General features: G+C 30.0%; 1 protein-coding gene across 3 annotated transcripts in view; it reads right to left on the minus strand.

Moving 5' to 3' along the window:
* LOC123008578 (LIM/homeobox protein Lhx5) overlaps positions 1–17,314 on the minus strand; it is a 115,244-nt gene that overhangs the window by 13,924 nt on the left and 84,006 nt on the right. For 2 of the 3 annotated variants that reach the window (XM_044404446.1, XM_044404445.1), the window contains 2 exons: positions 15,816–16,042; positions 2,608–2,688 (listed from right to left, as the gene is read on the minus strand). In XM_044404446.1, coding sequence (XP_044260381.1) covers positions 2,608–2,688; positions 15,816–16,042 — 308 coding nt within the window. The remainder of the gene's footprint in view (positions 1–2,607; positions 2,689–15,815; positions 16,043–17,314) is intronic. The other variant, XM_044404447.1, reaches the window with a different exon arrangement.

Genomic DNA, 17,314 nt, shown 5'->3' on the forward strand with positions numbered 1-17,314 from the left:
CGCCACAATGATAGTTATAATATAATCAATTGGAACAAACAAAAAATATAGTACATAATTTATTAATAATTATTATTCCTTTTATTTGAAATTTTTGCAATTTTCAGTCATTTTACAGAAAATTACTCTTACAAAATTACAGTTTTCAAAACTATTTACTCTACCGTTCCGTAGCCAGTTCCAAAATGAAAAAAAAATTGAATTTTTTTACAATTTGATGTTGTTCCTGAATTAAAAAAGTACTTCACACACACAGTAAGACAGAGTTTTTATCTCATTTTCAGTATTTGTAACGGATTGCGAAATTCAATAGTTTTTATTTTATAAAATCAAAATATTCTTCCGTACAGTTTTTTTATAAAAAAATTAAATGGCCAAAAATAGAGGTTGTTTTAAATTTATTTTTATACGGCACGGACAAAAATTTCAAATTGCAATATATTGCTGCTACGGCCCTGAAAACGTTATGATATTTTTTTCAGAATTTTTAAATAACGATTTATTTTTTTATTCAGTATAATTCAACCTTAAACCAAGTTCAATTAATATTTCAAACACACATATGCATCCCCTTTTCGAACGATTCTGTTTACACGAAACCTTACACATGTTCGGCTAATTCCTTCCTCAACCACTCGAATCGAGTGTCGGACGTAGAGAAGGGTGTAAGTTATATGTGTGAAGGGGCGGGTGGCTCTTTGATCAATAATCAACGTCAAGTGGCTGCAAGGGACACCGCATTCGCACTCTACTCTATTTACCATTAACATTACTACAACCTTCTCCAATCGATTGAAGAAAATTTCAACTATACAGGATGCGCCAGAACTCGCGCCCCCAGAGAAAATTTTCAAGTAAGGTAAGATACCAGGAACATGAAATTTTTTTTTGACATTTGACACTTTTTATATCTATTTAAGGATACTGATGATCTTGTATATGTTTTTTTACAATTATTTAGTAAAGGGACAAAAATTTTGACAATAAAAGCCACAAATAACATTGAACAGAGTTACAATTTTGGATACAGCTTCCTAGTTTCCTCTTTTAATAGCCTATAGCAAAAAACTTGGAAAATTATTTTTCGAAATTTTTATAGATATTTTTTTTTTAACATTTTTTCCATGTTCCTTGTTTCTTCGCAGGCATTCTTTGAAACGTGGGCCAATTACAGCCCCGTACCTGGTGACCCCGCATGGGGTCCATCGTGAAACAGGCCCCAATTAGTACCAAACCTGCTGGGAAACAAGGCATTAATCACATCCCTTCGCCCCCTGCGCCCCACCGACGAGAAAGACGACCATTCACACCTTTTACACCCACGAAAATCGACAATGATATACGCGTGGTGACCTCAACGAGGTGACCTTCGACCGGCACACGACAACCACTAACTAGATGACAATTTTTTTTGTTGTTCGTTTAAGATACAGAGAACTACATACTAGGAGACGAAACGAGATACAAAATTGCTTGATTTTTTGGACCCAAAAAAAGTAAAAATGAGGGCGCTTAGAGCGTTTTACCGTCTCAGTTTCAAATCGTTTTTAATTAATTTAAATTCAACCAGTTTACTAATTGCTTGGAAAAAAATGCAAAAATGTTGAGCTTTATATTCTTAATTAGCTGTAGAAAACGCACCACTAAATTTTTCACGAGGAATATGAGAAAAAAATTATTTAAAATTCAAAATCTGTGCTCCGTTTCATGTTTTTCAAAATGCTGCGAATACGGTTAAAGATACAAGAAAAATGTAAGAAAGYAAGTTGTAGAAAATAAAATTTTCTAGTAAAAAGTCKGCGAGACCATACCTCTATCTTTAATGGTTTAGGCCTCAAAGACGTTCAAAGAAGCTCAAGCGACGGATTCGTTTCATTTTTATTGGTGATTGAGTACCGGGGGGACACTTTAAAGCAATTTAAACCTAAACCGTTGAAGATAGAAATATGGTGTCGCGGACTTTTTTGTAGCAAATTTTATTTTCTACAATTTTGTTTTTTACACTTTTTTTGTATCTTTAACCATATTCGCAGCGTTCTTAAAAATATTGGGCGGAACGCAAACTGATAATTGTTTATTATATAATTATATTTTATTATATTTATTATATAATTTATTTTTAATACTGTTTTCGATATTTTTGAAAACGCTGCGAATACGGTTGAAGATACAAAAAAAGTGTAAGAAACAAAATTGTAGAGAATTAAATTTCCCACAAAAAAGTCCGCGAGACCATATCTCTATCTTCAACCGTTTAGGTTTAAATTAATTTTCTGTCTCTTGACCACCGGTAAAAATGAGCCGTATTCGTCGCGTCTTTGAACGTCTTTAGGACCTAAACCATTGAAGATAGAGGTATCGTCTCGTGGACCTTTTTCTTGGAAATTTCATTCTCTACAACTTTCTTTTTTATATTTTTCTTGTATCTTTAACCGTATTCGTAGCATTTTCAAAAATATGAAACGGGGCGCAAATTGTTAAATGTTAATAAAATTTTTGCATTACCTTTATCTCCTATTATGGAGAATTGAATTCTCTATCTCTATCTGCCTTTATTTTTTTCTGTTTGCGTATCCGTAGTTTAAGAAAATGAAAAAGTGCACTTACTTGATTTGAAATTGAATGTTGGCGATACGCTAGCGACGGGTGCGAGGCCTTTAAATATCGATAATTCGGAACTGGACCCACCTGACAAAAATAAAAAAAACACCCTGTATATGTTGTGTATTATTTCAGAAACAAGTACAAATTATAAAAGACAGTTTTGTGATAAAGGGCGACGTCCGTGGCGTCAGGTAAGTCTTGCGGTCCGTGTTTATACCCCGTGGTAAGACCTTTAACCCTTATCCTTTTTGGTGTCAGTGCGGTGTCAGAGCTGTTGTCTGTAGCAAGCTTTAACACCGCAGGCTAGGACCGAATCACGTCAAAAATATACACGTAACGTGTATGAAATACTTACTACTATAGTTACTTTGATTATTATTATAAAATTCTGGTGTGAACATCACACGACTTTACTTATCCTACTTATTTGGAAAACATCTTAATGACAAATTCACGGTGCGACCGATTTTTACCAAATGTTTCGTGCTGTGTCTCCACCCTATAACTAACTTACACACGAAATCTCAAGTTTCTAGCTCTTATTGTTCTCGAGATATGCTGTTTACAGACAGACAGACACACACACGACTCAATGGCCCAAACCAATTTTTTGGTGTCTTGAGGCTATAATTCGTTCAGAAATGTAAAAATATGGGTAGGTCAAATTTCAGCCGATTACATTAATTTCCTTAAGGATAAGGAAAGTAAAAATTAAATAAGGTTCATAATTAGTTTATTTTTTATAATAGTTAATAACAAAATAAGAATACAGCCACCCTAAACATTCGTGCAGAAAAAAAAATTATTAATAGAAAAATCTTGTAAGTTATAACTTGTATTATTAACAGTGTTAAGTATATCCTTTTATTTGATACTGGGATATCATATTTTCTCGTTTAACTGAAAATTTTGCTTTTTTACATAGAGAATTGATTTATTTAAAAAACAATATACTTTCTCAGTTTTGTATTCCAAATTTTGCAAAATATGTAATAAACATTAAAGCATTATAAAAGTTAAAAATGTCAATTTAACTCACAAACTAGTGGTTTTCGAAAAAATTATAGACTTAAAATTTGTTTGGATCTCTAGTTTTCTTAATTCAACAGTATGGTACCATGAATTCCAATCATAAAATTATAGTTATACGTATTCAGAGCTGTTAAGAAGGCCATAACGACCAAGGGTGTTGTCCTTCGTCGGGCCTCAATCCTCCCGCGGTTGTTATGACCCTTAACAGAACGGTTTTTCGTCGTATTAAATTATCATATTAAAAAATATTAATTTTCAAAAAATGTCAATATTTGCGTTGATTGACAGTAATAAAAAGTCTACGAAATGTCAAAAAAATGGCCGTTGGGGGAGCGACAAGTCCGCGCTCCAATGGAATCTGTATATTTTTGTATACAAAAATTTATTTTTGTGTTTTACGAGTTGTATAATATTTTTTTTGTTGATTGTATTTTTTCCAAAAAACTAAACCAAAAACATCAAAAATTGTAACATTTTATAAGCAAATATAATTTTATTTATTAAAAAATAAATATTTACATTTGGGTTAGATAGTTATTTTCAATCTTTACTTTACAAGAAAATTACAATAACTCTTTAATGTTTCTTCAATACTTCGAATAAAAAACACAAGGATTACTTTTATTCTCTATTGATTATAGTTCTCTATTATTCTCTATTACTTTTTTGCTTTGAGAAAACCCCTTGAGAATTTCCTATAATCTTCTCTTCAAAGTTGTTTTGGATGGAGTTTTTAAAAACTGACTTCTTCTTGCAAATTCATAATCTTTTGGAGAAGTGTATTTGTAACTTCAGACCATATTGGGTTTTTTTAGGGAATAATTATAAATTTGCTCAAGTAAAAACACAGTCCTTGGTTCTAAGTCCTTTATTGCATCTGACTCAATATTCAGTTGTCAATTTTTTCCTACATTTTCTTTTTTTCAAGTTTATTTTCGTACAGCTTATTCAACTTTTGAAATCTTATATTTGCTTCCTGTAATTTTTTTCAAAATTTTAAATTTCATCTAGTAAGACAAATTTTTCTTCCGAACTTATTGCATCTGGAACATTTTCTAAATCAAAATCATGAGTATCACGTACTTTTAAATCGCTTTGTTGATCAAAATCAAATCGAAATGGACTTGAAATTAAATAATTTTTGTCAAATGAGTCTACAGATTGGAGACAGGGGATTATTTAAAAACGAGTAATTCTTTTATAATTTAACAGCAAGGATGGAACAAAATTTGGTAACAATTTTTGTTTTTAACATCTTCTTTCTCCCCTTGTCCACAGTTTGGAACACATTAAATTTGAATACTTGGCATTTTAAGAATTATAATGTAATGTATTGATTATAATGTATTGATACAACGTTTCTTAAGCTGAAAAAATAGATTGGTTGTGTGACAGTTTAATATTTGATTAAATATGTCAACAATTGTCACATTTAGTTTCCTGCAAATTTTCAAATTTCACTAAATACACTTTGCTTTTGAGATGACGTCTGTCATCTACCAAAATTTACCATTTTGACAACATCACGATTTTGGGCTATTGGATAGACTTTATATTACTGTCAATCAACGCAGACGACGCTTAAACTGTCAAAACTGTCAAAAAGCCGGACGTAAAATGAAAGTCGGGCTGTTAAAACCTCTTAACAGTCCAGTGTGATACCTAAGTGATATTGACACTTTAACGATTGTCAATTGTTGAATGTTATTTCTACCATAACAACAAGGGATGACGAAAAAGAAAAAAAAAACAATCTTAAAGGACTAGAGCAATTATGGTGTAAAGGCTCCTCTTTAAAATTAATTCTCAATAATATTTCAAAAATGCTATACAGGGTGCGCCAGAACTCGTGCCCCAGACAAAAATGCCATATAAGGTAAGATACCAGGAACATGGAAAAAATGTTAAAAAAAAATTTCGAAATTATGAGGGTTTAAAGTTTGCACTTTGACTCTATTTATTTCTGTTGAGAAAATAATTTTACAAGTTTTTTTTGCTATAGGCTATTAAAAGAGGAAACAAGGAAGCTGTATCATAAATTGTAACTCTGTTCATTGTTATTTGTGGCTTTCATTGGCAAAATTTACCTTTACTAAATAATTAAAAAAAAAACATATACAAGATCATCAGTATCATTAAATAGACATAAAAATATGTCAAATGTCAAAATTTTGTGACGGATAGAATTTTTTAAACATTTTTTCCATGTTCCTGGTATCTTATCTTACTTGAATTTTTTTTCTGACACACTGTGTATTGTAAATCTAATCACAATATGTATGTATTTTTAAAGCTCAATAAAGATGTACAATTTTTCCTCAGTTGTACACTGATGAATATTTATTTTTGAAGTACGAAACCGTGTTATTTTTAAATTTAATTTGTTTAAAAGCTTTTTATGATTCCAATTTTTTGATATTATTTATTGATCATGAATGAAATTTATTTACGAGCTTAGTGTGAATAAATTATGACTTATAATTCAAATATGTATTATATTTTATGTAAAAATTTCTTTTATTTATTGCGCTTTTTTCTAAAATTCACATTCACAATAGATTTCTTTAGAAAAGTGGTTTTGATAAAGTTTAGCGAAATTACGTGAAGACAGGAGGTAAATACGTGTCTATAATTTGTTGGAAATTTTAACACAATAAAAAAAATCAAATGTCAAAAAATAAATGCCAAAATTTTTGATAGAATTTTTTAAACATTTTTTTCATGTCTTTGGTATCTTATCTTGAAAATTTTCTCTGGGGTTCTGATACACCCTGTAGAGTTATACTTTTTAAAAACGCTATTCCTTTTCTGTTTTTAAAATCAGTAACAAAAATTTTTCATTCACCATCACCATGGGCAAACATGACGCATCCTGTAGGTACAGGATTAGAAACAAACTACAATATTCTCTGTTTAGAAAAAAAGCCATGTCTATGATGAAATTTTCCCAAATAATTTCGGAACACCTGTATATTGTTAGAAAGAAGAGACGAAGAAAGAAAACCGGCCAACCAGTGGACGCCCACGCACCGAAACTAATATAATGCGAAACATAAATAATGATACGTGAATATTTATTAACACTTTGTGTTATTAATATGTTACTAGCAAGTGGTGGAACCAATTTAATGTGAGATATTGCCGGTATGTGTGTGAGTTAATACCGACGAGAGGATGCGGCCGTGGGAAATTATTTTTATTTTTTATTTCTTTTTTTAAGAAATTTTGTTTTTGAAAAATGAACAAACAACACACTACTTCATCGTGTTGCTTGTACAAGCTGTCAGAAAGTTTATTAATGATGGTAATTAATAAAGTCAGACAAGTGGCGCAAGACACCTTTGATGTCTCAAAATAGCCAAAATTACAGTCCGTTTTGTTGTTTCTTCAAATATTAATTTCTATTTCTTTCATTTTTCCCTCGATTCGCAAGGCTTTTTTGCGTCCTTCTTCCACTTTCTCGCCTGATTACTCCTATTTTTTTTCATTTCTCTCTCTTCAACGCCAACAAACCAGCAAGGTCGCCCGATTTCACACCCCTTCATCAAGCATTAAACCGACGTTTTTTCCTCTCTCTTTCGTATCAAAATTCGAAAAGAAATCCCGAACCCTTGAATATTTATCCAACGAGTATCACAAATGCCGGCGGCCCTTTTCGGCATAAAAATCCCCTTTAAAATAATATTTGTGCAATGCACGGGGTAACAACTCGCCACAAAAGGGCTTGTTTTTCCAGCCTCCCTATGTGGTTTTAACTTAAATATCTGTGCACGACCCTGGAAATAACGTATTGATCTTTGATTTGGTGGCGGCGCTCGCTCGGGGGCGGCACCACCGATGCTTCATTTATACAGGGTGTCTTAATGAACTTTAATGGTAAAATGAAAAAAAAATTGTATAAGACATTGATAGATCACCCAAAATTATTTTCAACTATACAGCATGTCCCAAAAATAAGTTACGATATATACTTGTGTTTTTTTAAATGAAACAGCATGTTTCATAGCATTTTTGGACATTTTTTTAACGAAAACAAGCACTTTTTAAAAATTTATTACACAAAAACTGACAGCTAGAAGAAATTTTTTCTTACTTACCGAATTTAAAGCTGTAGCAATTTTTTAGTGTTTTGCATTTGTAAAGATTAATAAATTAAGAAGTTTGTTAAAAGTTAAATAACTTAAAAAAATTTAATGGAACACACTCTTTTTTATTTTTGCAACTAATGGATTGATAAATTGTCTATCTAAAAAAATAAACTTTTAATGTCTAGAATTGATGAATGAAAAGATATTTAACATTCAATATTAATTGTAGCAACAATGATTATCAATATCTGAGCATTGTTGATACTATGGCAACTATAGTAATTCCACCACGGATCACTTATCCTTTGATTTATCCAGAAATTATAAAAGTCGTTATAAATAATAAAATTCGAATTATTTTATTGTAAAAATAAAAAATAATGGATTCAGTTTAACACAAATGTGATTATTAAGTGATATTTCTTTCATCTCTTGTGCAACTGTGCACTTTTTGGCTACTGAAACAATAGTAATTATTTTTTTTAATGATTAACGTTAAATATCTTTTTAGTTAGTGATTATAAACACCTAAAAGTAATAATTTTAGAAAGACAATTTAATAATCTTTTAAATGCAAAAACAATAAATTTGGTGTTCCATTTAAATTTTTTATGTTATTGAACTTTTAACAAACGCCTTCATTTTTTTATCTTTGCAAATGCAACACACTAAAAAAATGTTACAACTTTATAGCTTGTACCTTCTTCTTTGCGATAGTAAAAAAATATTTCTAGATGTCTCAGATTTTGTGTAATAAATTTTTAAAAAGTGCATGTTTTTGTCAAAAAAACAGTCTTATTTTTAAAACTAAGCAAAATCGAGTAATAAAAGTTTAGCTTAAAAACATTGTCATAAAAATCTACATCCAAAAACGCTAAGAAATATATGGTGTTTCATTTAAAAAAACACAAGTTTGTATTGTAATTTATTTTTGAGACACGCTGTATAGTTGAAAATAATTTTAGGTGATGAACTAGATTAGTATCTATCAATGTCCTATATATATAGAGTGGTTATAAATGATTTTCATCTACCCAGCTGTGAATTTTTCATGTAAAATAAAAAATACCGCTTTACGAAAATAGGGGTACCTACTTGTTGTAACTCAAAATTAAAAAATCGCCGTTTACTAAGCGTCCATTTCGAAAATAGACTTCAATTATAAACTTGTTTTCTTCCAAAGTATACTTTATTATCAATTATTATTGGAAATTAGTTGAAACAATAAAAATTTAATTAACAACAATTTATTATTAATTAATAAGTGACACTAATGACAGAACTAGAGCTTTCAAAAAAGTAGAGCGGCACACATAAAGTTAGATGCAAAAAAACTCCAAAGCTGGCTAGATGAAAATCATTTATAACCATGTATTATGTATTTTTTTAATTTTACAATTTAAAAGTCACTAATAGACTTTTTCAACTCGCTGGGACACTCTGTTTGTATACAGGGTGTTCCGTTTTTATTATTACAAATTCAAACAAGTGATAGAATATTCAATTTTAAGACAAAAGTTTCCTATAAACATGTTTCGAAAAATGCTATGTAAGGGAGCTACACCCCCTGAAAGAGATGCGTTTTTTAATTGGTTTTCCCACTATTGCAGATAAGATAAAATTACAAAAGTTAGTACAGATAATAACCTTTAAATACCTGAACGAATTCAAAGACAAAATTTTTAATAACGGTAAGACAAATTTGATTTTTAATTTTTATCCTCTTTATGGTCTGGAACACATATTGTAAACTGATTTTGCTCAAAAACGATAAGTTGTATCAAAAAAACGCAAGAGACCTATTTTTTGTAAAAAACTATGAAATTTAGAACTGTGTGGCTGATAGTAACAAGAACCAACACCCAAAAAAGTTATAGGGTACTTTTATCCTAAACCCCTGAGTAAAAATTTCGACATTTTATCTTTGAATTCGTTTGGGTMTATAAAGGTTATCAGTTGTACCAAATTTTGTAATTTTATCTACAATGGTTACTGAAATATTGGAAAAAATCCATTAAAAGATGTACCCTTTTCTGGGGATATAGCTCCCTTATATGTATAAAATTTTTCGAAGAAAACTTTTATCTTAAAATTGATTATTCCATCATCTGCTTAAATTTGTAACAATAAAAACGGAACACTCTGTATAAAAACAGGTTTTGTCTACCTTGGCACTTTTGATTTTTGGGTCGGCGAATGTAGTTAGTACCTTGGGATGTGTAGCTACTTTTTTCAGTTTTAGTTTTTGTTGTTACTCTCCGTGTGATATTTTTATTTTTAACACGAAACACGTCACACTTGGCTGACTGTGTCTACGGACCCGTAGCGTGAAATGCCCATGTTCCGTGGTTTTACGTACCACGCTCCATCAAGGTCTTTTTGAATGCTGTCTGTCTGATCTGGCGGGTTATTCGTGATGGTTGAACGTGATGGTGTCGCCATGGGCGCCTAACTTTGATATGGTACACGGTATACGCCATGCGATTATATTACACAAAGAAAAAAAATTCTTATTATAATCTGGTGTACAGGGTGCTGCATTTTGGATGTCCGAATGGGGAATCTCCGAAACTAAGAGGTTTAGCCAAAAACGAGTGATACATTCTGGGGCTCATTTTTTGAGAAAATAATATTGGTTAAAACCGCATCCCGCTATCGTCTTTTTTTCGACTTATAGACAAAAGTTGAAATTTTTGCGAAATCTAAAAAAAATCATATCTTCGTTATTATAGAAGACATAGATTTGAAATAAAGACATTATAAGGCACTTTTTTACGAGGAATTTAATAATTTAATTAACTATTTTTTTCAGTTATTAGTTTAGCCGTAATAAGATAAACTTGTATTTTTTTAAATGGAAATCATAGGCGGCAATGGCAATTTTGAAAAGCTTATTTTTTTCTGATCTAAAAAATATATATTTGTAACAAAATATTTTTTTTATAATTATACTTAAAAAGTGAAATACATATTTTGTGTGATAATAGTTGGTCATGGAAAAACTATTTCACACCAAATGTGTAAATAATAACCAATAAGAGTTTTGTGAACTGTAAAATAGATGAAAAAATAGATAAAATTATAAAGATTTAAAAAATACGATACGGTAGAAGCATTGAACAAATATCCGAGCGCCTCAGAACAAAATTATTACATATTTTTAAAAAATCCAAAAATAGGAAAAATAAATGTGTCAACAGTCAACACAATTACAAAAAACATTTATTTGATGATCTAATGGAGGTAGGATAACGTTTCACATAGACGGAATTTGGGTATTTGAATCGTCATTTTTGTATCATATAAAATATATTTTATTGAAGAATTAAAGCGGCTTTTTTTCCAACACTCTATGTATCACTAGAAGTTGCAATGGTAATGTTAGCTTGTTTAAAAACAAAGAAATGTTATTAGTCGCCAGTAAGTTGATTTACAATTTATTTTGCATCTTTTTCATCACTTAGTACTTAGAAAACTCTTTCATTAGTGACACTAGTTGTATATAATATAGTTTAAATCCTTTTAGTTGAAGATGCAACATTTTTTCATGGCCAACTGCGAACAAAAATCAAAGATAATTTTTTGCTAAAAATGTATTATAATAATTTCTTACAAACATATTTTTTAGATAAGAAAAAAACAAGCTTTTTAAAAATGACATAGCCATCCATAGATGGGAATCATAATTCCCATTTAAAAAAATACAAGTTTTTTTTATTAGGGCTAAACAAACAACTGAAAAAAATTGTTAACTACATTATTAAATTCTACGTAAAAAAGTGCCTTTATTTCAAATCTGTGTCTTCTATAATAACGAAGATATGATTTTTTTTAGATTTCGCTAAAATGTCAATTTTTGTCTATAAGTCGAAAACAAAAGACGATTTTCACCAATAGTATTTTCTCAAAAAATGAGCCCCAGAATGTATCACTCGTTTTTGGCTAAACCTCTTAGTTTCGGAGATTCCCTATTCGGACATCCAAAATGCAGCACCCTGTACACGGTATACGCCATGCGATTATATTACACAAAGAAAAAAATCCTCTTATTATAATCAAGTGTACAGAATTAGCTTCCCAATAAAATTTTGCATAATTATCTATGTTATCATGAATAATTCAAACAAAGTGTACTTTCCTATTATTAAAAACACATATTTCAGTATTTTAGGTTGTTAACACCTTGTGGAAGCAATAAAAGTGGTAATAAGTGTATAATCCTCGAGAATGACACCAGTTATTATATTTTTTTGTTGTCTCTTAACATATCTTAGCTTTTATATCATCAAAATTGAAATTATTATAATAGAAGAAAAACGCAAATGGATTCGGGCCAGGTCAGCGTTAATTGTCTTGAAATTAATCCAAACATTTCTACAATTGAGTGAAATTTAAGCCGGATATTAAGCGTGGAAATTGTGTAAAGCGAAGTATTTTCTTGTGATGCGCTAAATTTGTAAGAAAACTGTTATCTCTCCCTGCATTGTTACTGTGTTTAAAAATTTTCAAATAATGATGAACGACTTTCTCTACTCTTGTATGGAGGGGTTTTTTTGTTGTTGTTTGTGGTTGGAAATCAGTTTATTGGAAAAGTTCAATAACTCATATGCATGTTGCAAAATTTAGAACATATCGCTTTTTGTGTGGAGTTATTAGTGAGTTTTTTTTGTAATAAGCAATGTGTTTTGTCCAGTCACTCATGTCCTATCACTTTCAAAGATTTTAATTATCTCACTTGTGCAATAATGAAGAATTTCTTATTAGGTTCCTCGTGAATGTATATTTTAATAAATTTTAAATCTAAATTTTAATTTGGTTTCATTACCTATGTTTTGACCTAATGAGCTAGTGAAAAAACTAGTTAATTTTGTTGAAATGGTGAAATTTGTCAAATTTGGAGTCAAAATCCACTTAAAATTTGATCACAGCTTATTATATGAGGAATCAGCAAACTATAGTTTCGGGTTAAAACCCGTATTTGGATTACTCAAGTGATTTTGATAGCGTTTTTGAAATAATTAGACTTTTTTGAAATTTTTTGGATTTGCATCTTTCTCTTCAAAAATTGATGGCTTTACGATTTTTAATTATTTTGAAATCGTATGGGCATAAGAAAGAAAAAAGTTAGATCTTTCTTTTGGTAAATTCATCATAATTGCAAAAAAAAAACAAAATTTAAAGCTACGTTTGGGGAAATTTCAAATACTCTTAACTCAATTAAAATTAGGTAAATTATTAAAAATCGTGGTTCCTTCACAACACACTCAACTCACCGCCAACTATGACGCCAAATTTAAATAAACACTCGTTACTTATGAAGTCTGAAGAAAATAAGCAAAAATTGCACCTAAAAAACGTTTTCTTTAATAAAAAGAGATATCTTATTTAATCAATAATTATACAATTAACAAATTAAGAATATAGGCAATAATTATATTTGAAGACTCGAAAAATCAAGAAGAATTTCATAATCGAAACTGTCCCTAATAGTAATAACATTGTTCTTCATACTTTTTTGTATTGTTAGGTCTTCAATATCAAATATCAAATTATGCCTTTGAGTATATAAAAACAAATAAATAAATAAATAAAATCCTAATGAAATAAATAATTTATTAACGACATACAAAGAGTCAGGTTACACAATAATGATATTTCAAGAGTTGGACAACAAAAATTTTTTTTTCCTCACCTTTAGATATACATACTTTGATAAATATAAGATATACTCGTACATTGATAAAAAAGACAAGCTACGTACACAAATAAGAAAACTAAATATCTAATTCAATCTAAAAAAAATATTATTGTATTTACGTATTTTGTAGAAGGTAGAAAAAATAGTAGGTATACCTACTAAAAAAACGGGGTTACTTTGACATAGTTTGAGAATTTTGTTAACGTAACTTTTTTATTTGTTGCAATATTTTCTTGAAAAAATTAGCATCAGAACAATTGATCCTTCTGGTTTAACAAACAAACTTAAAATTTTGCCTCAAGGTCATAGTTTTTCTAAAAAAATTAGAAAATTTGATGTCAAAGAAATCCCGACTTCGGGGCTATTTTGACTGTCCCTTTTTTCTACGTTGAAAATCAAAGTTATGTAATATCTGATGTAAATAAACTTTATTACACTCATTAAACACAAAACATAAAATATACAGGATGTTCCAAAAGTCTGGAAACGATGTTATTCTGGCGAAACTATTAATTTTTTTTGGAAAATAAATTTATAGGTGAGCAAAGGCTAGAAAAATGCTATTCAAAAAAAAATTTTGAATAGTACTTATTTGTTTATACTTACCAGATAAACATAGAAACTTTTTTTTTTAATGAAAACCTACGACAATTTTTTTATAGACAACGAGTTTGTTACAAGAATTGTTGCTGTGCAATCTTTTTTTTGTAAACCTTACACTTTTTTGTTAAAAAAATGTTTGACTTACAAGAATTCAAGATTTTTTTTGGAGTAAACTACCAGTTTTTTTTTGGAAATAAATTAGTAAATGGTTAAAGGTTGTAAAGGAGCGATACCAAAAATTTTTTTATTTTAATTAATTGTTTAAACTTTGAGATTATGATACTAATAATTTTTTTCTTAAATAAAAACGGTTTTTTATTTATTGTTTTACAAAGATATGTTTATGCATTTTATAAATGTATAAATTTATTATTTGTATTTTCTTAAAAAAAAATTAAATAAGTCATTTTTTGGTATGTTGTGGCTTTTGTATGGCATAAAAATAAAATAAACATAATTTCGGTAGGTACCTATACTGAAAATGAAACAAAATTGGTAGTCAAAGTAACCCCGGATGTCAAAGTAAACCCATTTTATATTTTTTATTAGTTATTTGTGGATCAACAACTATTTTAATCGCAAAAATGTAGGTATTCTAATTTAAGAGATTTACGATATCTATTCCAAAGGTACATACAAAACTTAAAAAAAAATTTTACTTGTCAAACAATTTACCAAAATTGTCAGTTCATCCAATTACAATTTTAAAAAGAGAAATGGGTACGAAAGAATTTGTTTATGTCAAAAAAACACTCAAAAAAGTCATTCATTCAATCACAGTTTATTTTAAGAGTAAAATCCGTATTTCATTTATTTTATTCTCGAGGGAATAAAGCGTCACTTTATTCTCTGTTGGGAAGGAATACTGACTATTTATTTTGCTTAGACCTAAATAAAAAATATGCAGTGTTCTACACCCCCTTTATATTCATAATTTTTTTTACATAAAACCTTTGGGTTTATTATAGGTATGTCAAAGATATGTTAAAGTATAGATGCATACTTAGGTAACAATTTTTTGTGGATCGTATATTTAGTTAACAGTGATTGTATTGTTTTACTAAAAAAATAAAAAAAATCATATGTAATTTGACATTCTTGGGACATTTGCAAAATTTCGTGGATAAAAATAACTTCCATTGATTATAATATTTCTAGAAACAATTTAGTTCACACATTATTCATTTCGAAAACAATTAAGAACCTCATAACTCATCTCAAATCCGTCGTATCACATTAATTTTTTACCTCTGTTTTTGTTTATAGCACCAGTTTCGAAAAGAGGTCCACGATTCACCAACAAATCTAAACACCGTACCATCATTTCAACAGCATCGCAGTTAATTATACCCATCTCGCATACGTTAAAACAACTATAAAATTAGCATTTCACTAGATCGCCGCTCTCCTAAAATCATCTCATTAAATATTTATAAGTCGTTTCGAATCTCCGATGAAAAATGACCGTTTTCTTCTCTCTCTCTCTCTCTATCTTTAATTGTAAATAGAAAAAACTTCGGCGTCGCGATGCACCCTCGCGACACTCATCTGTTTTCTCAAGCGTTCAACTTTTGTTTGTCTACCGAAATTGAAACGCATTGATGGGCGGGAGTGGGGGGGGGGAGCGTGGGGAAGTCGCGCGCGTGACTCCTCCCACGTGCCGATCGCGACCAATCGACGTCGGGACGTAGTCGATGTTCGATTGTTGACGCGCGTGGGGCGTATCACACGAATAGTGTACAATGTTTTTTTTGCGATCGCGCATCAAGGGTTGGGAAAAATCGACTTACCGTGGTGGTGTCCGGTAATGGCGGCCGTCTTGTTTCCGTTGAGATAATCGTCTTTGCAAATAAACTTGTTATCGTCTAAAACGTAAAGTTCTTCACCGGTTGAAAGCTGTTTCCTGCACACAAGACAGGTGAAACAGTTGAGATGGAACACTTTGTCGCGAGCTTTTCGCACTAAGTCACTAGGCGATATGCCTTGGCCACAACCACCGCACTTTGTACCGTACCTCCTGGAACAACAACAAAACCATTAATCACCACTTTGAAGGAAAATTGGGGGAAAAATACAGGTGCGCCAAAACTCGCCCCCAGGAACATGGAAAAAATGTTAAAAAAAATTAGCTATAAAAAATTCGAAGTTATGAGGGTTTAAAGTTTGCACTTTGACTCTATTTATTTCTGTTGGAAAAATAATTTTGCAAGTTTTTTTGCTATAGGCTATTAAAAGAGGAAATAGGAAGCTCTAACCTAAATTGTAACTCTGTTCAATGTTATTTGTGGCTTTTATTGTCAAATTTGTCCCTTTACTAAATAATTGTAAAAAACATATACAAGATCATCAGTATCATTAAATAGATATAAAAAAATTTCAAATGTCAAAATTTTCTGACAGATAGAATTTTTTTCATGTTCCTGGTATCTTACCTTACTTGAAAATTTGTGAATTCTGGCGCACCCTGTATAGTAGCGAGTCTGATGGAATTTTTTTAAGGTGCATTTGCACCAAAATGAATGTTCACACTTCACTTGCGCCGTTATATCGCATCGGTTGGTTACCCATTATTTAATGGACAAAAAATCATAATTTGCACAAAAATATCAAAAAACATAAGCCCGTATAAGTAGTTTTACTGGATTTCATTGAAAAAATTAGACATTTCTCAATTTCATCAAATTTTCAAGTGTCATTTGTAGTGGGTCAAATTTAAAAATTGCCAACTTAAACAGGTATAAAATTTAAGTTTTCTTAAAAAAAGTAAGGTAACTTAGCCAAATAAGGCCCACTTAATTTTTGCGTTTTTTTATATTTTTTTTTGAAATACGCAAAGGTTTGTATTTATTGTTGAAATTGTAATTTGAACTTTGATTTAACAATGTGTACCACAAAAAATGTCTGTTTCTTAATTTTTCCATCTGTTTTATTCTAAACATAGAATATTATAAAGGGCCTTTTTTTAAACCCCCTATCCCCAAATAAGGCCCATATTCAAAAGTCGGGAAAGGATCTTTCAGTAATTATATTTATATTAAGTTAAGCAAAAAAATTTAATAAACAAGAAAACACAACATAAAAAATAAAAAAAAATTAGATCCTTCATAGGAGTTATTAACATTGTTCCCAATGTGGCAACTTTTTTTTTACAAATTTTATTTCTAAGTATAGGTATACTCCGATCAAGGAATACCTATTAGTGCCTATTTAATAGCCAGAGTATACTTTATATCTACAGTTGTGCTATTATTTTGGAATACTCTGTAGACCTAGACCTTGATTAATTTCT

Source organism: Tribolium madens, unplaced genomic scaffold (genome assembly GCF_015345945.1).
Source record: "Tribolium madens isolate multiple individuals breed KSU strain unplaced genomic scaffold, Tmad_KSU_1.1 Scaffold_71;HRSCAF=194;Tcas5.2_LG6, whole genome shotgun sequence".
Taxonomy (NCBI): domain Eukaryota; kingdom Metazoa; phylum Arthropoda; class Insecta; order Coleoptera; family Tenebrionidae; genus Tribolium; species Tribolium madens.